Raw genomic sequence first — 18,694 nt, 5'->3', positions numbered from 1 at the left:
TATTTCCAAATGTATACACAGTAAAGAGGCACTTAAAAAGATTAGCAATATTAAAATGGATTCATCAGTAACCAGAGGCTAATTCCACCCTCATTTCTCAAAATATATTTTATCTGTTAGAGTTTGTAAATACAAATGAAATCCACCTTAGAGCAAGGCATTTTGGAGACAGTCTGTTAACTCTCAGGCTACACACAAAGATGTCTCTGAAGTTCATCCTCCCCTCTGGCTTATTGCCATAGTTTTTACCATTGCCCCTAGTTTGGGAGTCTCTTATTTAACTCAAGAATGCTGTTTTCTTTGTTCCATTTCAATGCTTCAGCATGCATGGGAAACTCAAGGGACAAGCTCCAGAGTCTGGCCTCACCTTCCACATTGAGATGTTGTCTATTATTTATAGCTGTGTGTGCTAGGAGAGCTGGCCTGTGAACTTAGAGCCTCCTGCCTTTTTTCCCTTTTCATTTATTTATTTACTTATTTATTCATTCATTCACTTTACATCTGAATTGGAGCCCCCTCCTCTTCTCCCAGTCCCACCCACAAACACCTCCCCCTGTTACTCTCTTCTCCTCAGAGAAGGGGAAGCCACCCTTGGATACCCTCCCCATCAATTTGCAGCAGAACTCTGCACATCCTCTCCCCCCAGACAATGCAGCCCATCCAGGGGAAGGGCTTCCAAAGGCAGGTAACAGAATCAGAGACAGTCCCTGCTCCGATCGTTAGGGGACCCGCATGGAGACCAAGCTGCACATCTATTACAAATGTGTAGGAGGGCAAGATCCAGTTCCTACGTGCTCTTTTGTTGATGGTTCAGTCTCTACGAGTCCCCATGCGTCCAGGTTAGTTATAGAATCTCCTGTCTTAGTGTCCTGTCTGCCAGTAGGGCTCACTGGGATCAAGATACTTGTGCTGCTCTATCTGGTTTATTCCATAGGTGGGTTGTGGAGATAGAAACTGCAGGCCTTCAGGCTTATACGGCAAACACTTTACCCATTGAAGTATCTCCCCATCCCAAAAGAGCTGTTTCTTTCTTTCCCTGGACTCACAGTTATAGATTTCAAGACGTATTAATGGAGAAAGAGTCTAAAGTGGAGAGGTGTTAAAGCCTTGGTATTAGATGGAAGTTAAAGGACAAGAGTCTGGGAAGAATATGTGCCCAGGATTCCGCCTTTTTAAAAAACGTCATATTTTACACATGAATTTAGAGTCCCTAAGTACATGCCTATGTTATCTACATTCACAGTTCATTTCCTTTCAACAGCCTTCCATATTAACCCCTGTCCTCGAAACTTATAGTATAGTCTGATTAAATAGTTCAATGGAGCTTGTCTTGTACTGTTAACAGAAGTACTAGAAGCTTCTACATCAGTGAGCTCAGAGTATGAAAAGTTTATGTTTTCTCAAGTTCATAGGAGACTTCAATCAGACCAGAGGGAGCACTGATATCTTTTTGTCCTCATCCTATTTAAGGTTGAATTCTACTTTGGGACCAAGCATAATACTCTTAATATTGCCATCTCTAAGGTCTCTGGAGATCTGGGATTACTGGCTTGATCCCCATGAACTGGTCCCCATGTCCTTCTTGCTGACCCACCTATGGACACTGTACAGTAAGCATTGTTGCTGCTGCCTCTGTTGAGAAGTTAGAACAGCTGAGGATAAGTGGCCTAGGGAGTCAGCATGGTAGTGACACTTCTGCAGGTCAGGTCCAGATATTTACTGTAGATTAAATTCTTATATGCATTGAGGACTTTGACAAGAAACTAGAGAATGGGGTGGCAGTTCTTTGCTTGTGACCCTGTTGGGAGGCTACTTTCCAGTTCCTAAGACCATTTGGGAATGGTGTAATGTGTCTTCTAGCTCAGGTGTTGTATCTTCTAGAACTGGGGAGAAATATTTCTTCCCATCTTCTTGTAGAGACCTTTCACAGAAAACAGAATGGTCTGGAGCAAGCTTGTGAATCTTGCTGTATCTGTTTTCATCCTTCATGTAAAGATGCTTAAATCTCTTTGTTGAGAAAAGATGGGGAGATTTGGAACTCAGTCAGCCTCCTAGCAGCAGATGACACCACAGTTTCAAATGGCCACTAGGTAGTTCAAGTCTCAAGTCTTCTGATGCTTTCTTTCTTAGAATCCTTGACCTTTGGATTGCATTTCTTCCTGCCACGGCCAGAGAGGACACCTAGACACATTTGGCTTCTAGCTACTCAATCCCCATATGTCTTCGAGTCAATAGAAATGTATGTTTGTCCTCTCAAGATTCCTGCAATTTCAGCATGTTATTCTATACACAACTTTGAACTTGTCCCACCCATACCAAGCAAGCATTCTGTGACTTGAGTTCTTAAGGTTGCTTAGCATTTTGGTAAAAATGCCAGGACCTTATTTTGCAGTCTACCAGGCCAGGGGCTGCCACTCCTTTACCACAAATTATCCAAGCTTCAAGTATCTTAAAATATTGAGCCAGTCAAAAGGATAGTGGTACATGGTTCCCAAGCAGAGTAATGCATCCTAAAGAGGACACTTGTAAAACTTATTTTATACCACTACAGGGTCAAAGGACAATCACGTGTTTTTGCTTATCATAATCACAACCGCACACTGTATTATGATTTGGGTGGATAGGAAGTTATTAAATATTGAAAAACCAAACCAGATAAGATATTTCAGTAGATAGAGAAGTATGTTTACCCTGTACAGAGCAGTGAGTTCTAGATATTGCTTAGGAACCTATAAAAAGCAAAGAAACAAAAAGATTATCAATGCAGGGGAGCTGATTTATTAGTCACTCAGCTGTGCTCTATGAACCAATGCCCTGCACAGTCTGATAAGAAATGATTTTCATGGAGAAAAGTAAGCGACTCTAGCCTATGCTCCTTCCCTGACCTGGTTGTGTAGAGAGGGCAAGGTGGGCTGCAAGAGGAAATGCTGACCTTTCACAATGTTCAGAGACAGGATTTTCATGTTAGAATCTGGTATTTATAATTAGCCAAGTGTTCAGGACCAGCTAGATTGGTTTACTGAGGGTTTTTATACACAGAAGATGTCAGAAGGACATAAACAGTAATAGCAGAATTGACAAAGACATAGTCTTTTAAAAGTGTTATTATTGTTATTGTTATTTTATGTACTATCATCCCATGCACAAGCATGATGCATACGTTTGAGTGTGTACACTACAGCCTGAGTGTAGAGGTCAGAGGACAGCTGTGTGGGCTTAGTCATCTCCTTCCACCTCTATAGGTGGAGTCCAGGAATTCAACTGCGGTCTTCAGGTTGGCTGATAACCTTTATCTGTTTGGTCCATTCATAGCATGTAGTAAAAGCTTGAAGGCAAAAGTGTTACTGATATACTGTGCACTGATTTTGCCGAAAGGAAGTAAAGTGTACTTTGAAACAAAGTGTGGGAAATTACCAGTTTCCTTTGGGTGAATAGGCTTTTCACCAGACAGTGCCAAAACACAAGGACATCTTTCCTTCTAGCTGTTCCTTAGGTGTCTCACCTACTCCTGCAGGACTAGTCACTGCTTGGTTGCCCCACTGGGGTCTTACGTAGGCTCAAGAAAACTCCAAGGCTCCAAAGTAAATGCTTGTGTCCTTTACCATGTTTATCTTTTCATTGCAGAAAGTGGATGTTACCAGCAGGGCCGTGATGGAGATAATGACGAAAACAATTGAATACCTCCAACCCAATCCAGGTAAGTGTTGGCCTGTACAGTTGGAGTTCCTCTCGGGTTCACCTCTCACTCCTTGTGAGGGAGGGGCCATTTTAAAGTTCACGTTGAAATGTGCAAGATCCGTGGCATTTTATCCAACTGTGGTATATTTAACCATGACTGTGTAAGGCTTGGGTGCCACACCATGCTATGATATCTACAGATTCTTTTCAATTGATCTTTAATTTTCAAGAAATAGTAAGAAAGAATATTAAGTTGGTTTTGAAATGAGTTGTGATCATTTCCAAAAGATAAGGAAAAGAGGAAGGCAAGATTTCTGTGAAATACAAATGATTTGTGCACGTAAGGCATAGAGGGCTGTCCCTTCTTACTCTTCTCCAGGCACAACACAGATCATCATTTGTTCCTGCAAACCTCTTGAACTAAGTCTGAGACAGGAACTGCTGTAGAGATCATGGGAGTTCCTAGAAGAGAGAACCAGATATGGCTGCTGCTATCTCTGTTATCCATTGAGGGAACAGAGTGGAACAGCTTCCACCATTGGCCTTCTTCATTGTAAGGGCTTCAGTTCCGGGCCACAACTACAACTTGAAGCAAGGCTGAATGTGCTCCTTGGTGAAATGTGAACATTTGGAAAGCTGGTGGCCCTTGAGTTTGTAGATTTTCAGGGAATTTCACTTAAGATGCTAGGTGCTGGGTCTCTGGGTGTCCTTGAGATATGGGCAGCTGTTTCGGTCACAGTGAGTTCAGATGCAGGGCCTAAGTGACAAAGGGGAGAGAGAGAGAGAGAGAGAGAGAGAGAGAGAGAGAGAGAGAGAGAGAGAGAGAGAGAGAGAGAGAGAACGAGAACGTGCACTGGTGCTGAGGCCGGCAGCTTCTCTCCTGACTCCTGCTGCCAACCAAAGCTTTCTTTCAATCTTTACTTACCAAAGGTGAATCAGTGATATGGAAATAATATTCTCTCTATTTTTCTTAAGTAATATTAGAGATGAGATACTTTGAAAAGGGGGAATATAGAAGAAATTATGATAGAGTACAAAAGTGAGTTTCACTGATGATAGACTGGGTAAGTCTTCAAGCTGATTTGTAAGTCACCTAATGAATACCAAGAAATCAAGTTTCATACTGTTTCCTTCCTTTATCCTAGTGTTTACCTTCCACAGAGTTACAAAGATCTCACAGTCATTTGTTCAAACAACTGTAACATGTCAGGTCTTGAAACAAGAGCAACTCACCTCACTGTGCTTTGCCACAGTTATAGTTTTATAGGAGAGAGAAATGTTCCTATAGTCTTTGCAAGGACCCTTAAAGCACCCCATTTCTTCATAGCTTCACATTCATGTTTGAATTATACTGGTAACTACCTCTTGTGGAGCCTACTATCAGGAATGAGAGGAGAAATATGGTATTTGTTAGGTCCCACTGCAGCTTCAATACAGTACCGGTAACACACCATCTCGTCTTTAAACATAGCTAATTTTATTTTCCATCTCATACATGCATATATTATATTTTATCCAGCTCTTCTCTCTTTTCTGTCTTCCAACTGATCTTTTCTGCTTTTCAACCAGCCTCCTACTTCTAAACCTGTGTGTGTGTGTGTGTGTGTGTGTGTGTGTGTGTGTGTGTGTGTGTGTGAGAGAGAGAGAGAGAGAGAGAGAGAGAGAGAGAGAGAGAAGATATTTAGGGCTGCTTGCACACATGTGTGAAAGTTATTTATAGCAGTATGGACAGTTTGTAAGTGGCCTACACCACAGGAAGATGACTTGCTCTCTCCTAGCAGCCATTAACTGCCTGTGAATCCTCAGGGGGAGGTGGGGCCTGATGAGTCCCTCTCCAGCCATGATGGAATGTGGGCAGACCTCATCTTGTTCAGATAGCCACATCGGCTGTATGTTTAGTGCAGGAGGCACATCACACCCAGAACACTATATTTCACACACTCCTTTCTTCTCCAAGTCGTTTATTCTTTCTCATTCCTCTACCACCCTGTGCCCTAAGTAAGCCTTGGAGGCTGTATGTAGACGTCTTACTTAGTGCTGAGCATGAGTTCTGTCCCATGGAGTGAGCCTTAAATCTAATCAGGAAGCGGTTAGGTGCCGCCATCAGAGATGTGCCACTGTTGCGCCAAGAAACACATCTTCCTTGGCTGTTGCTAGTGTAGCTTGCTGGGTCCACAGCCAAGTAAGACAGTTTTCCTAGAGCAGCCCAAAGAGCACCTACTGTTTTATGAGGGCTAGCAAACAGGGAAGAAGCTTTCAAATAGGTTCAGCTTGTTTTCTCTGTTCCTCATATCAGAGTGTGTGGTATCCTCAACAAAGTAGTCTTATCTTCTAGTTCTGGTGGGCAACCAACAGCAGTAGCAATTGTCTGCACTACTGAAGGATGCTGTGGGAGCCTCCATGACCAACAATTCATGGGGAAACATCTGACCTCTGGCACTAGGATCATTCTTTAATAGCCTATGGCTTCTGGGAGTAGCTCTGTCCACCAGTACAGGGTGCTGCTTTTGCAATTTTTGTTTTCTTTTTAATTATATTTTTAATTAGCAGACACAATAGCAGGTTTCCTTGTAGCTTTTTTGTACATCCTTACTCTTCTACTTTGTGACCTCCCCCTATCTCCCATCACCCTGCCCCCATCTCTTAAGTGTTTCTTACCCTTTCTATTTCCTCCTTTACTTGCATATTACCTTGTGTTGTGCTAAGCATCCTCTGCTGAGGCCCCGTTTTCACCCCTCTCACAGCTCATTTCTAGCCTTCTGGGCTGTACAGAGACTAACTCTTACATACACACACGTAAAGTTCAACGCTAAGATCCACATATGAGACAGAACCTGCATTGTTTGAGTTTCTGAATCGGGTTGCCACACCTCATCTGCTTTTTAGTTCTAACCATTTTCTTAGAAAGTACATAATTTCGTTGTTTCACAGCTGAATCTATTTCATTATATACCACACTTTGATCTGAAGCATATCTGGGCTCTGTCTGTTCCCTTGCTGTTGTAAACAGAGTGGTGGTGAAGACGGTGGTATGTCCGTGGTAGGATGTAGAGTCCTTTGGATTCCCACTCAAGAATGGTACTGATGGGCCATGAGGAAGTTCTGATTCCTGGCTTCTGAGAGACCTCCCCCCTCATTTCCACAGTGTCTGCATTAGCGTCATTGCTACTGTCAGTGAGTAAGGTCTCCCACTCTATTCTCCACATTCTGGCCACCATTTGTTGTCATTTGTCCTTTGGGATGGAATCTCAAAGGGGTTCTATTTGGCATTTCTATGATGAATGGTACTTTTTATGTAGACCTTGAACACCTTTCAAACCTTTCAAAATAATTTGTCATTTGTAATTTCTGAGAGTGTGCCATTCAGGTCCGTAACTTTTGTTTTGTTTTTGTTTTTCAATTGGAGGGTTTGTCTTCTTGTTATTTGGTTTTCAGATTCTTTATGGTCTGCTACCAATCCTCTGTTAAATGTATAGATGGTTGTCAAAGCCTGTGTACCATTTTATAGGCTGTCTCTTCACTGTATTAACAGTTTCCTCTGCTGTACAGAAATTGTTAATTTCCTGAGGTACCATTTATTAATTACTGGTCTCTCTTCCTGAACACTTAGGTCCTATTCAGAGACCTTGTCCCAGTTTGGGGAAATGTCTGCCCTTTTTTTTACCCATACAGTTTCAGGGGTTTTCAACCTGACCTGAGGTCTTCCATGTATTTGCAGTTGATTTTTGTGAGGTGCAAGATAAGGATCTAGTAAGTTTACTTCACATGGATACCCAGTTTCTACATTTGGTAAAGAGGCTGCCTTTTCTCCAGTGAGAATTTCCAGTGTCTTTGTAAAACATCAAGTAGCTCTAATAGTTTGGATCCATTGCCGAATGTTCTGTTGTGTTCTGTTGATGGGTTTTGTTGCCCACACCTTATGGTTTTCCATCTAAGGCTCTGTATTATAACTTGATGTGAACTATAGTGATACCTCTGGGCATAGCCATTTTTCCTCAGGATCACTTTGTATGTCTGTGCTTCTCAGTGATGAATTTCAATATTGTTGGTAAGTTTTGTTTTGTTTTTCTATTTCTGTGAGGAATGACATTCGAGTTTTGATGGGGATTATGTAGAATATGTAAATCATATTTGATAAGATAGATCTTTTTATAATGTTGATACTTCCAGTCTATAAGTGTGGAATATCTTTGGATACTCAAGTGTCTCCTTCAATTTCTTTCCAGTGTTTTAATGTTTGAGATGGCTTCCACTTCTTTGGCTAGGGTCATCCTATTTTTGTGTGTGTGGCACTTGCCAATCAGATGACTTCCTCCTCAGCATGTTTAATATTGGTGTCTAGCAGGGCTACTGATTTTTGAATATTAATTTTGTATCCTGCTACTTTGCTAAAATTGTTGGTTAGTCCTAAGAGTTTTCTAATGCAGTCTGTAGGGTATGATGTATAGACTTACATCATCTACAAATAAGAACACTTTACTTCTTCCTTGCCTGTATTGTTTCTTAAATTTTCTTCTCTTACCTTATTGCTCTCTAAGGTTTCTAGTACTTTATTCAATGAGTGTAGAGAAAGCAGACAGCCTTGTCCTGCTCCTGATTTTAATGGAAATGTTTTGAGTTTTTCCTATTTAGAATAATGGTGGTTATAGTTTTGACACATATTGTAGATATGTCCTAGCTCTGTGTGTGTGTGTGTGTGTGTGTGTGTGTGTGTGTGTGTGTGTGTTTGTGTGGTATGTCTGTGTGTGTGTGTGTGTCAGTGTGTGTGTATCTGTGTGTGTGTATTGTATCTGCTTTTAGTTTTAGTATTACTTCCTTTTCTGTTTTGTGGGGTAATTGGAGAAGCATATGCCACTTTTCCTTTGAAGGTCTGGATAAATTTACTATTGTCTCAATCTAGGCCTGGACCCATTTTAGTAGATTTTTTTTTCATTGCTGCTTCTTTCTTATTTATTTCACTACTAGATCTGTTGAAATTGTTTATCTTATCTTGATTTAATTTTGGTAGGTCACATGTGTCTAGAAATTCATGTATTTCTTTTAGCTTCCAATGTCATGAAATGCATGCTTTAAGGTCTGTTCTAATAACTTTATGAATTTCATTGGTGTCTGTCAAAGTTCTTTTTAGTTCAGTTTTCTTAATATAAAAATAAAACACAGTGTAATATTATTATACATACATTGTAGGACTGGTGAGATGGCTCAGTGATTAAGTACTTACCATGCAAGCCTTGTTTGGAACCTCCTGAACACACATAAAGCCAGATACAGTGTCATACATTCATAATTACAGCATACCTTTATCAGGAGCTAGGAATCAGAGACAAGGAAATCCCAGAGGCTTGAGGGCCACCTTGCCTGGTATATGAAAAAGCAAATAACAGAGATCCTAACTCAAATCTCAAAGAAGATGGAAAGCATTGACTAACACCTACCTAAGGTTGCCCTCTGCTCTACACGTATATCCTGTGATACACTTGTATCCGCATTCCTGTACTCTCCAAGAACACACACCACACACAACCCCCCCTCTGTCTCTCTGTCTCTCTGTCTCTCTCTCTCTCTCTCTCTCTCTAACACACACACACACACACACACACACACACTATAATGGCTGTAGTGCACATTCTCATTAGAGATCTATCACTAACGTTTTTCCTAATTTTAATGAAATTTTGCTGTGTCACAGGTTAAGTATGTTGTGTTGAATATTTTCTCCTTACAAATTCAGGTCTACCCGGGCTTCATAATGTGAAACAATTTGGAAATATTGTTTTTGGAGCATTTTCAGATGAATCCCCGTAGATTTAAGAATGGACCCTGAATCCAGTACTAGACTCCTTAACAGAAGAGAAAGGGACATAGGGAAAATAGGAATATGGCTGAGTGAAGAATAAATACACAGTGGAGTTGTGCTGTCACAAGAGTGCTAGGAGCCACACCATGCTGAAGGGGCAAAAGTCTCCCATGGAGCATCCACAGGGAACCAACCCTCTCCATAGTTTGAGTTCAGATCTCTGGCATCCTGTTGCGAGAAACTCAATCCCACTGTTAAAGTCAGTCAATTTTGTGGTGAATTGAAATAGTGGCTCTAGAAAGTGATATTACTAGGTAGTCTCATTTTTCCCCAGAAAAGCAATTAGTTTATCAGGGTGGTTAAGGAATAACCAGGTGTCTTGGTAACCGTTCTATTGATCTGAAGAGACATCATGGCCAAGGTAACTCTCATAAACGATAACATTGAGTTGGGGGCTGGCTGGCAGTTTGGGAGCATTAGTCCACGGTCATCATAGGCTGTGACAGACATGTCACTGGAGCAATAGCTGACAGCTTTGTGTTCTGATTTTCAGACAGTAGTTAAAGACAGATGTCGCGGGGGAAGGAAGGAGGAGAAGAAAGGAAGGAATAAGTGAGGGAGGAAGGGAGAGAAAGACTGACTGAGAGAGCCAGATTATGTCTGCCTTCAGCTTTTGAAACCTCAAAACCCATCCACCCCAGTGACCTACCTCCTCCAACCAGATCACGCCTACTCAAAAAGTCCACACTTCCTAATCTCTCTAGTCTTTATTAAACAGTGCCACTTCCTAGTGATTGGGTATCCAAATCTATGAGCCCATTCTTATTTAAACCACCACACTGGGTCATATACCTAAAAGGGAGATAAAGCCAGAATGGGAACCCAGGCCTGATTGCCTCCCAAGCCCATCACTGGTCCATGCATGATGTTGCCTCTGAAAAGGATGGTCTCCTTCATTTGGCTGCAGGAGGGCTTTGATGTCAGTGTATGCACTGTGGAAATTCAGAAGAAAAAAACAGATTGTGGGACTAAGATTTATTGTTGTTTTGATGATAGATCAAAAGAGGTAATTGGAGGAAACAGAAATTTTAGAAATAACACATCATTATAGAGTACTGAATGTGTTGATTACAAGTCATTGTAATTATTTTCTGACTCTGAGAATTGGGTGGACAGATGCCACCTAGAAAAAGCTTCAGGCCATCATCAGGCCGATTCCCATTTGTTCCAGAAAAGCCATTATTTATGGGTAGGTCACATAAAAATGCAAATGAATATCACACTAAAGAATTTAGAATCAAACAAAATTTCATACAGCAAAGCTATGTAACTTAAACAACTCATATTTAATGATTTGCGACAGATACAGGTTGGCTCCTCTCTGAACTTCTCGTTCTGGGAATGAGCATCACACGGAGTTCTTAGAAGGCGGCTAGTTAACGTTGTGTTAGTGATTCAGAGCCAGCGTTGTCCTTGGGAAATGCTTTGCCAGAACAGAACAGAGAGAATTCCCAAACTTGTCTAATCTGTCCCTACTCTGCCTCACAGGAACGGAACTAACCAGTCTGGATGCTAAGTATTATTTCTGAGTAAGCAAGACCTGGCTTGAGTTAGGTGAAGATCGTGACTGGGGCCAGTGAACAGATTCATGAGGACGCTGGTGGATTCCATGGGAACTATACTTCACAGGTGTTTCAAGAGCCCTTTGTCAGAGTGCCAGGCTAGGTGTTGTTTTCAAATCTTATACTTTGAGACTCTCAAAACTCATTTATCTAAAAGGCAGTGAGGGAGACTTTGTCTGACTTTCAAGAATTCGTGAACATGCCCTAGGAAGGTCCATCTTCATTCCTGACCTCCTCCAGAGTAGTCCTTTAAAACCGCAAATCTGATCATAACATGTTACATAAAGCATTAAGTTGTTTTTAATGCTTTTAGGATTAAGCTGGCTCCTGAGGCCTCCCTGCTTGGCTAACCCACCCATTCCCACCCATCATGCCCGACTGACGGCTCCCTCAGGTCCTGTGCCCATCCCACTCCTGCTGTAGGCCCTGGGCTCATCTGACGTATAGGTAGCCAGTCAGTGCTTGGCAGTGGCAATGCGAGTTAGGAAGCATGGTTGGCTGATGTATCACAGCTGCTCCCCAAAAGTCAGAAGGAAGACGTCTTCATCGTCCTCAGATTACCAGCTCCAGATACGCGCATAGCACGCATCACACGCATTCTCTCTTTATGAAAGTATCAATTCTACAATATATGTAGGGGGTGGGGAGCAGAAGTTTAAAAATAATTTGATATTTATCTCCTTGTGTATTGCAGGTATTTTTTTTTTTTTTACTTTCAGTAAAGAAATGAACAGTTAATTGTTCTGAAATTTCTCTTTCTAACTGAACTGAAAATTCACTTCCTAATAATACAGCATGGCCAGCTGTGGCCAGATCACACCCCGCAGTCTTCCTCAGCATGCTGTGCTTTCTTGTAATGGAAACTTCTTCCAGTTTTCAGTGAGCTGTTGCTCTGAGCTGAATGTTATAATACAATAATACAATATAAACTCCCACGCTACTCAGGGGAAGAAGTAGTTCATGCATGACAGGTGTTATCCAGAGCAGGCACTTGCTTCCACAGACGAGGTGTCCCCTGATGCTTGCATGCTGTGTATATAGTGAGCTTGAAATGCAAGCTGGTAAATTGTGGGTATTGGGTTTTCATCCAGAGTTTTTTAATAATTTTATTTCTCACTTATGGAACATTACCTGTGGAAGAGAGAGTGTGCTGCATTAATTTTTAAATGCTTCATTTGTCCCTGGAATAACTTTATATTAAAATCATATCTCTTCCCACAACTATTTTCTTTAGTTATCTCCTTCCAAGGATGAATACCTATGAAGATGATAAGGCCTTTGTTGGTGCTGGAACTAACACTAATTATGTCATTGGCCATTCATTTAACCAAATGCTTGGTTGGACAACACATTTATTTCCTGTTGGGCAGGAGGACCTAGAAGTGCATGTATCTTTTAAGGTCCTGAGAATTGATCCCAGCACATCCTTACCCTCTGTATGTCCACATGTGTGTGAGGGAGTAGTGCACTAAGCCTTCATTTAATGAGTAAGGGTGTGCACTTACTCATGAATGGAGACTTTACTTTTCCAAATCTTGACATGGAAAAGTGACCAAAACATATAAAGGACAGATTTCTCTATACAATTATGAGGAAATGTTGAATTTCAAAGGGATAGGGTCTTTTGACAGTAACATATTAAAGAAGAGAATATACCTGGAGAGGGAGAGTAAATTTTATCTATTGAAAAGGCTAGAGGCTTTTCCTAATTTTACTAAATCTTTGGGGAAATATTGAAAGTTAAGAAGTTCTTGATTGCCTAGTCAGCCTTTCTGCTAATTCTATGTGACCCCAGCTGACACAGATAACAAATATCGTTGCTTATCAACCGATATCCATAAATGGGTGCTTTCAGCTTATATGATGGATTTGTGGGAAGATGCTTTCAACATCTATGTATGATACGCATGTGCCACTCTAGGTCAAGGGCATGGAATGGTATATAATTTACGATTATGCCTATGCATTGGCTTAGGTTGTAAAAGTTGATTACATGGAATTTCAAGGCAAGTAAGATTTGTCGTTACATTGTTCTCTTAAAGGCAGACTTTGAGTACACAATAGGATAGCAGCCTTAAGTCTTAAGTGACCTCAAAGTATATTATTAACATTCGCTGTGAGGTCCAGCAGCAGTTCCAGTGTCTTAGAATGAAAGGGGTATTTATAGAATTCTGCATAGGCATGGAGGGGGGACTAGAACACGAGAAGGGTAAAAGCAGGGTGGTAATAGTATTTTAATTAAGTAAAAAAGAATCTAGGACCCACTGCCTTTTGACATAAGGAGGTATCAGCAACCCAAGGGAGCCTAGCAGAGCACATTCCCCAGTCCACGTCCCAATGGCATGTTCCTATCCTGACTGACTGATTGTGTGTAACCTCCTGAGGCCCAGAGTAGAGGGCCTGTTACAGAAACTTTGATGTAGTCAGTGTATCCTGCATGGTGTTTCCCAACCGCCACTCTTGTGGGGTGTTGGGCTATGTGTTACTGTTGATTTAAGAATCCAGTTATAGGGGCTGGGGATTTAGCTCAGTGGTAGAGCGCTTGCCTAGCAAGCTCAAGGCCCTGGGTTCGGTCCCCAGCTCCGAAAAAAAAAAGAAACAAAAAAAAAAAAGAAAGAAACAAAAAAAGAACCCAGTTATCTTATAGCATAATATAGCAAAGGTAGACTCGGAACACTGGTTACAGTTTACAAATTAGGATGAAGTATACTGAAGACTGGATAACAAAAAACAAAAACAACAACAACAACAACAACAACAACAACAACAAAAATCCCCAGCCCATTCTTCACAGACTGGAGATATTTTCATGTTTGGAACCACAATTGTGGAAGATCCTTGTCAGGATGCCTGTCACTTCTTAGGTGTTTGGGACCTGTCACTCACCTTCCCTCCTCAGGGTCCTGCAGTTCTTCCTGAGATCATCTCAGGGGCATGACCCCACCTCTCCTGAGGCAGGGTTTGTTTCGAAAGTCCAGACCTTTGCCACCAGTGTCATAGCACCAAATGCAGCCGAGGCTTTCCTCTAAAAACCCACATAAGCAAAGACTCCTGATGTCAGTAAAGTGATGGTTGTGCAGATTTCAAATTGGACAACTATTTTATACTCTTGGGGGTGCGAATGCTTGCTTTCCCAGGGCTTGCTGTGAAATCTTTACTGCTCCTGCAACATCCCATCCTGAGGTGGGAAATAGTTGCTGTCAGTGTCACGAGTTCTTACAGCTGCTGAGCGTACTGTGGCTTAGTGCCTTAAAATACTACCCTGCTGCTTCCCACTCAGGGCCCAGAAGAGTCCTGTCACCTCAGAGAGTGGTGTTACATAAATATAGTTATTTGCGTTGAAAGTAGCATGTTCCAGTACCTGACTTGCCTGTTTATACAAGCCACCAAGGGGACCTTCTTCCCCTTCCTCCACTTTTCATAATATCTAACCACTAAAGAAACTGCCTACATCCCAGCCTAAGCCTCCATTGCTATCTGCATCTTTGTGGATATTTGATCATCACTAGTGTACAAATTGAGGGGCAACCATGTCCACAGTTCCAGGAGCATCAAAGGGTAAAAGTTCAGAGTCACAGATGTTCTGTAATTCTAGCATACAGCTGTTGCATGCTACCATCACAAAACATGCATAAAACCTAGATGTAATTGTGTGATTTGGGGGTTAATACTCATGTTTCTATTGTAATCTTTGCGCTACACTTTACAAATTTAATTAAAATAATTCAAAATTAAAGGCTGGAGAGATGGCTCAGTGGTTAAGACGGGTCCAGTTCTCAGCACCAAGTGAAGTTACAGCTATGTAGCTCCAGTTCAGGAGATCGGATGCCCTCTTTTAACAACCAAAGCACCAAACACATACTGCATGCAAAAAGCTCATATATATAACAATAAAAATGAATAAACTTTTAAATAATAATTTGAAGTTAGGCATTTTGTTGTAGTAAAATACAGATGACCTAAAATTTATTGTTTTAACTAATTTTAAGCATAAACTTCAGTGTGGTCATTACCACAGATTGTCCCCATAATTATTTTCATGTGTGGAAATAAAAAGATTCCCATTCAGAAGTAAATCCCCTTCTCTGACAGTCATCAGTCTCCTTTCTGGTGCTGAAATTGATATACTTAGTATTTCTTCTTAATGAGGTCATGCAGTTTCTTCTTGTTTGTTACCAGCTCTTTTCGTTTATGGTCTTCTCAAGGTTTATTTACATTATAGCCTAAGTAAGGATCTCTGCCTTTGTAAGGTTGGGTATGGAAGTATTCCACTGCATATAGAAAATTCTTTATTCTTTGAGTAGAGTCTTCTTGATCCCGGTTTACAGTCCTTTGGATAGCTGCTGGACTTGGTCTGTGAGGATTTTGTCAATAATTTTTATATTAGATTTCATGAGGAATAGTGATCTGTTGCATGTTTGCGTTTGTCTGGATTCTTTATTCTCATGGCATGAATTAAGTAGCACTTCTGCCTCATAAGCTTTGCTGAAATGTTCCTGATAGATTGCTGTCAGTTCTTTAGAGGTGAAGTCTTCGGGAAACCACCATGTTTCTCTGCTTATCTTTTAGATGCAGAAAGAAAGCCTGTCTGGTGGGCTATTGTAAGGAATAAAAAGATTCTACCTGTAAACTATGTACAGTAGGTACTTCTGAAATGATAGCCATAGAATGAAATGTATTTCTGATATTCAGCTTTTAAATGATATTTTAAAGATCTTTCTGTATCTGTAGACTAGACAGTAGCATTGCTGGATATCCCCACAGTCTATCAGCATCACCTTGCTAACGATCTCTTCTCTCTCAGCAACTATGATTAACATTCCCAAGCTAGGAAGGCAGAAGAACAAAGTCCTCACAAACTGTGGAAACTTTTAGAAAATGTGTTCTACACGCTTCCTCTTCCCCCTCCCCCTCCTCCTCCTCCTCCCCCTCCTCCTCCTCCTCCCCTCCTCCTCCTCCTCCTCTCCTTCCTCCTCCTCCTCCCCTCCTCCCCTTCTCCTCCTCCTCCCCTCCTCCTCCTCCTCCTCCCCCTCCTTCCCTTCTAGTGGCTAAGTCTATCCTGTCTCCCCTAACAATCAGCATAGGAAGATGTGTCACAGGAAATGATATGGCTACCTGCTCTGCCCCAGCCTGTCTCTAATGTTCATACACATGAGGCAAGGGCAAGGGTCTTTTTCTTCTCTCTGATGAATGCCTTGTCAATATATTTATACTTTCTATCGCAGTAGATGAAGGGAAGTCGATTGCGTGAACAAACAGAAACCTGGCTATAACTTTTAAGTATCTTGGTATTAGTTTCTGATTTTAATAGTATATTTATTCCTGGCATTCAGCTCTTTGAGACTCAAGGGCAAACATTATTCCATAGCATCAAGTCAAATTATGGTATTTTAAACTTCTAACAATCTTTATATTCTATAGATTAATAGCCACTCTATAAGACTAGATATTTTCTAAATCCTGTGGGGATATTCAATGAGGAACTATTTAAAATTGAATGTCCCAGGAGGGATCAGTCCCTTGTGAAATTACAGGTGGACTCTGCCCCCTTTTGCATTGTGTCATCCATTGAGGGAATGTTCAGAAGATGTAGGCAGAGTACGCTATGTATGTGAATTCACTTGTAGGCATTTTGTCTTTCCTTAATTCCCCTTTCTTGATCTCCCCTCTAAATGTTCTACTGTACCCACACATACATGTCTTATTTATATGTTTTAGTCTCAGACCCACATATGAGGAACAGCATGCTTATTGTTCCTGTGAGATTGAGTGATCTCAATTTGTACTATATGTTCTAAGTATATCCATTTTCCCAGAGGTTTTGTGATTTAAATTTTCTATAGAGATAAGTAGTATTCTATTTTATATCTGCACTAGGTTTTCATTATTCATTCATCTGTTGATGGACAATTGGTATGTTTCCATTTCTCGTGTGTAGTGAATGGAGCAGCAGAAAGCACAGAGCACATGTATTCCAAAATATGGTGTGCAGTTCTTTAGTATATGCACAGGAGTGACATGGCTGGGTTGTACTGTAGTTCCAGTTTAAATTTTTGAGAAACTGCTGAACTGATCTTTGCAGCGGCTCTTCAGCACAACTAACTATAGCTAGCACATCTGTGTACATCTGTGTTGTCCATGGACACATTTATGGTGGAAATATATGAAGAGGTGGAGTCATAGAACATCTGTGTTCAGATGAGGTAAATATTGCCATATTAGAATCTAAATTCCCCCTTCACCCAGAGCAATACACGAGAGTTCTGGTTGCTCACTCTGAGTGCCCAGGGTGACTGTTGCATGGGCTCGGTTCATTTCTGCAGATCCTCAGAACAGATTGTCTAACTCTGCTTCTAAGCTGACTTTCCTGAAACTCAGTTTTGCTGAGCCTCTCGGCCTTGCTGTTTTAGGGGAAATTGTGCTCTTCTGTGTGGTGTAAACGCAGGGACAGTATGGTCCACTTCCTGCCTCATGTCAGGGAGCGAAGTTCTGTCCGGCTGTGTACATGACCAGCTCCTTGAGTGCAGGTCTCCCTAGCTCAGTCACCCTCACAGAACAGGTGCTTAAGGAATCCTTGCTGTATTTATCATTGCAGGGGAAATCCTTTCAAGTATTTTATTTTTTTGGTAACCAACCCAGCAATCAAATTCCAAGCTTTACTGTATAGGAGAAACACAGTTCTTTCCAGTGTGACCTCTATGATGGATTGTGTGAGAGAGAGGTAGGTGTTGCTCTGTGCCCAGCCTGCCTTAGCTCTCTTGTAGTCAGCTGGCCTCCAACTCACCAAGCCCAGAGGCTCCAGCCTCCTGAGCAGTGGTTCTCACCCTGGCTGATGCTGGGTCCCTTTGATACAGTTAGCTCCTCATGTGGTTGTGACTCCCAGTCATAAAATGGGTTTTGTTGCTACTTCATAGCTGTAGTTTTCCTACTGTTATAAATGATGATGCAAATATTTTCAGAGATAGAGGTTTGCCAAAGGGGACATGACCCACAGGTTGAGAACTACTGCCTCCAGTGTCTAGACTATTCGTCTACTGCTTTACATTTATTTGTGGTTTTGGTTCTGTTTATCTAGGACTTATAATTCAGCATTAGGACTCTCTTCTTTATTGTTTCTTGATTCCCATTTGCCCAGTTTTGGTCACTGAGCTGATTTCCACAGCGTGACTCAGAAGTGGTGCTTCCTAAGGTTAGTGTGAGGTGACGTGAGGGCTAAGCAGCCGAGGAGGCAGGATTCTACCCGCTGTGATTAGAAAGGAAGTCCTGAGGACCGTGAGGCCTGGCAGTGGAAGACCCTAATATGCATGAGGGAAATGCCAGCCAGGGCACCCACAGTGCTCCTGGTCCCTAGCCAGCTGCCCATTGGACCACTCACTGGAGGGAGCAGGAGTTTATTATCTTCCTGCTCCATTTCAGAGCACAGAGGGAAGTTAGAGTGTACTTGAACAGGGAAGCCTTTTCTAAACGGAGCTGTCCAAGAACCTTCTAAACCTTTTGCATGAAATGGTTCAACCCACAGTGGGAAGGAGACACCTGCCTCTACATCTCCAACCGATGAGCACTTTCCTGATGTCCTGTTGAAACTCTGTCTTCATCT

General features: G+C 41.6%; 1 protein-coding gene across 1 annotated transcript in view; it reads left to right on the top strand.

Annotated features, from left to right (window-relative positions):
* Sh3gl2 (SH3 domain containing GRB2 like 2, endophilin A1) overlaps positions 1–18,694 on the top strand; it is a 174,548-nt gene that overhangs the window by 138,632 nt on the left and 17,222 nt on the right. The window contains exon 3 of the mRNA XM_032902267.1: positions 3,625–3,697. Within this exon, the coding sequence (XP_032758158.1) occupies positions 3,625–3,697 (73 nt within the window). The remainder of the gene's footprint in view (positions 1–3,624; positions 3,698–18,694) is intronic.

This window comes from Rattus rattus, chromosome 1, assembly GCF_011064425.1.
Source record: "Rattus rattus isolate New Zealand chromosome 1, Rrattus_CSIRO_v1, whole genome shotgun sequence".
Lineage (NCBI taxonomy): Eukaryota > Metazoa > Chordata > Mammalia > Rodentia > Muridae > Rattus > Rattus rattus.
The sequence above is the reverse complement of the archived record's forward strand: the minus strand, read 5'-3'. Positions and strand labels throughout refer to the sequence as shown.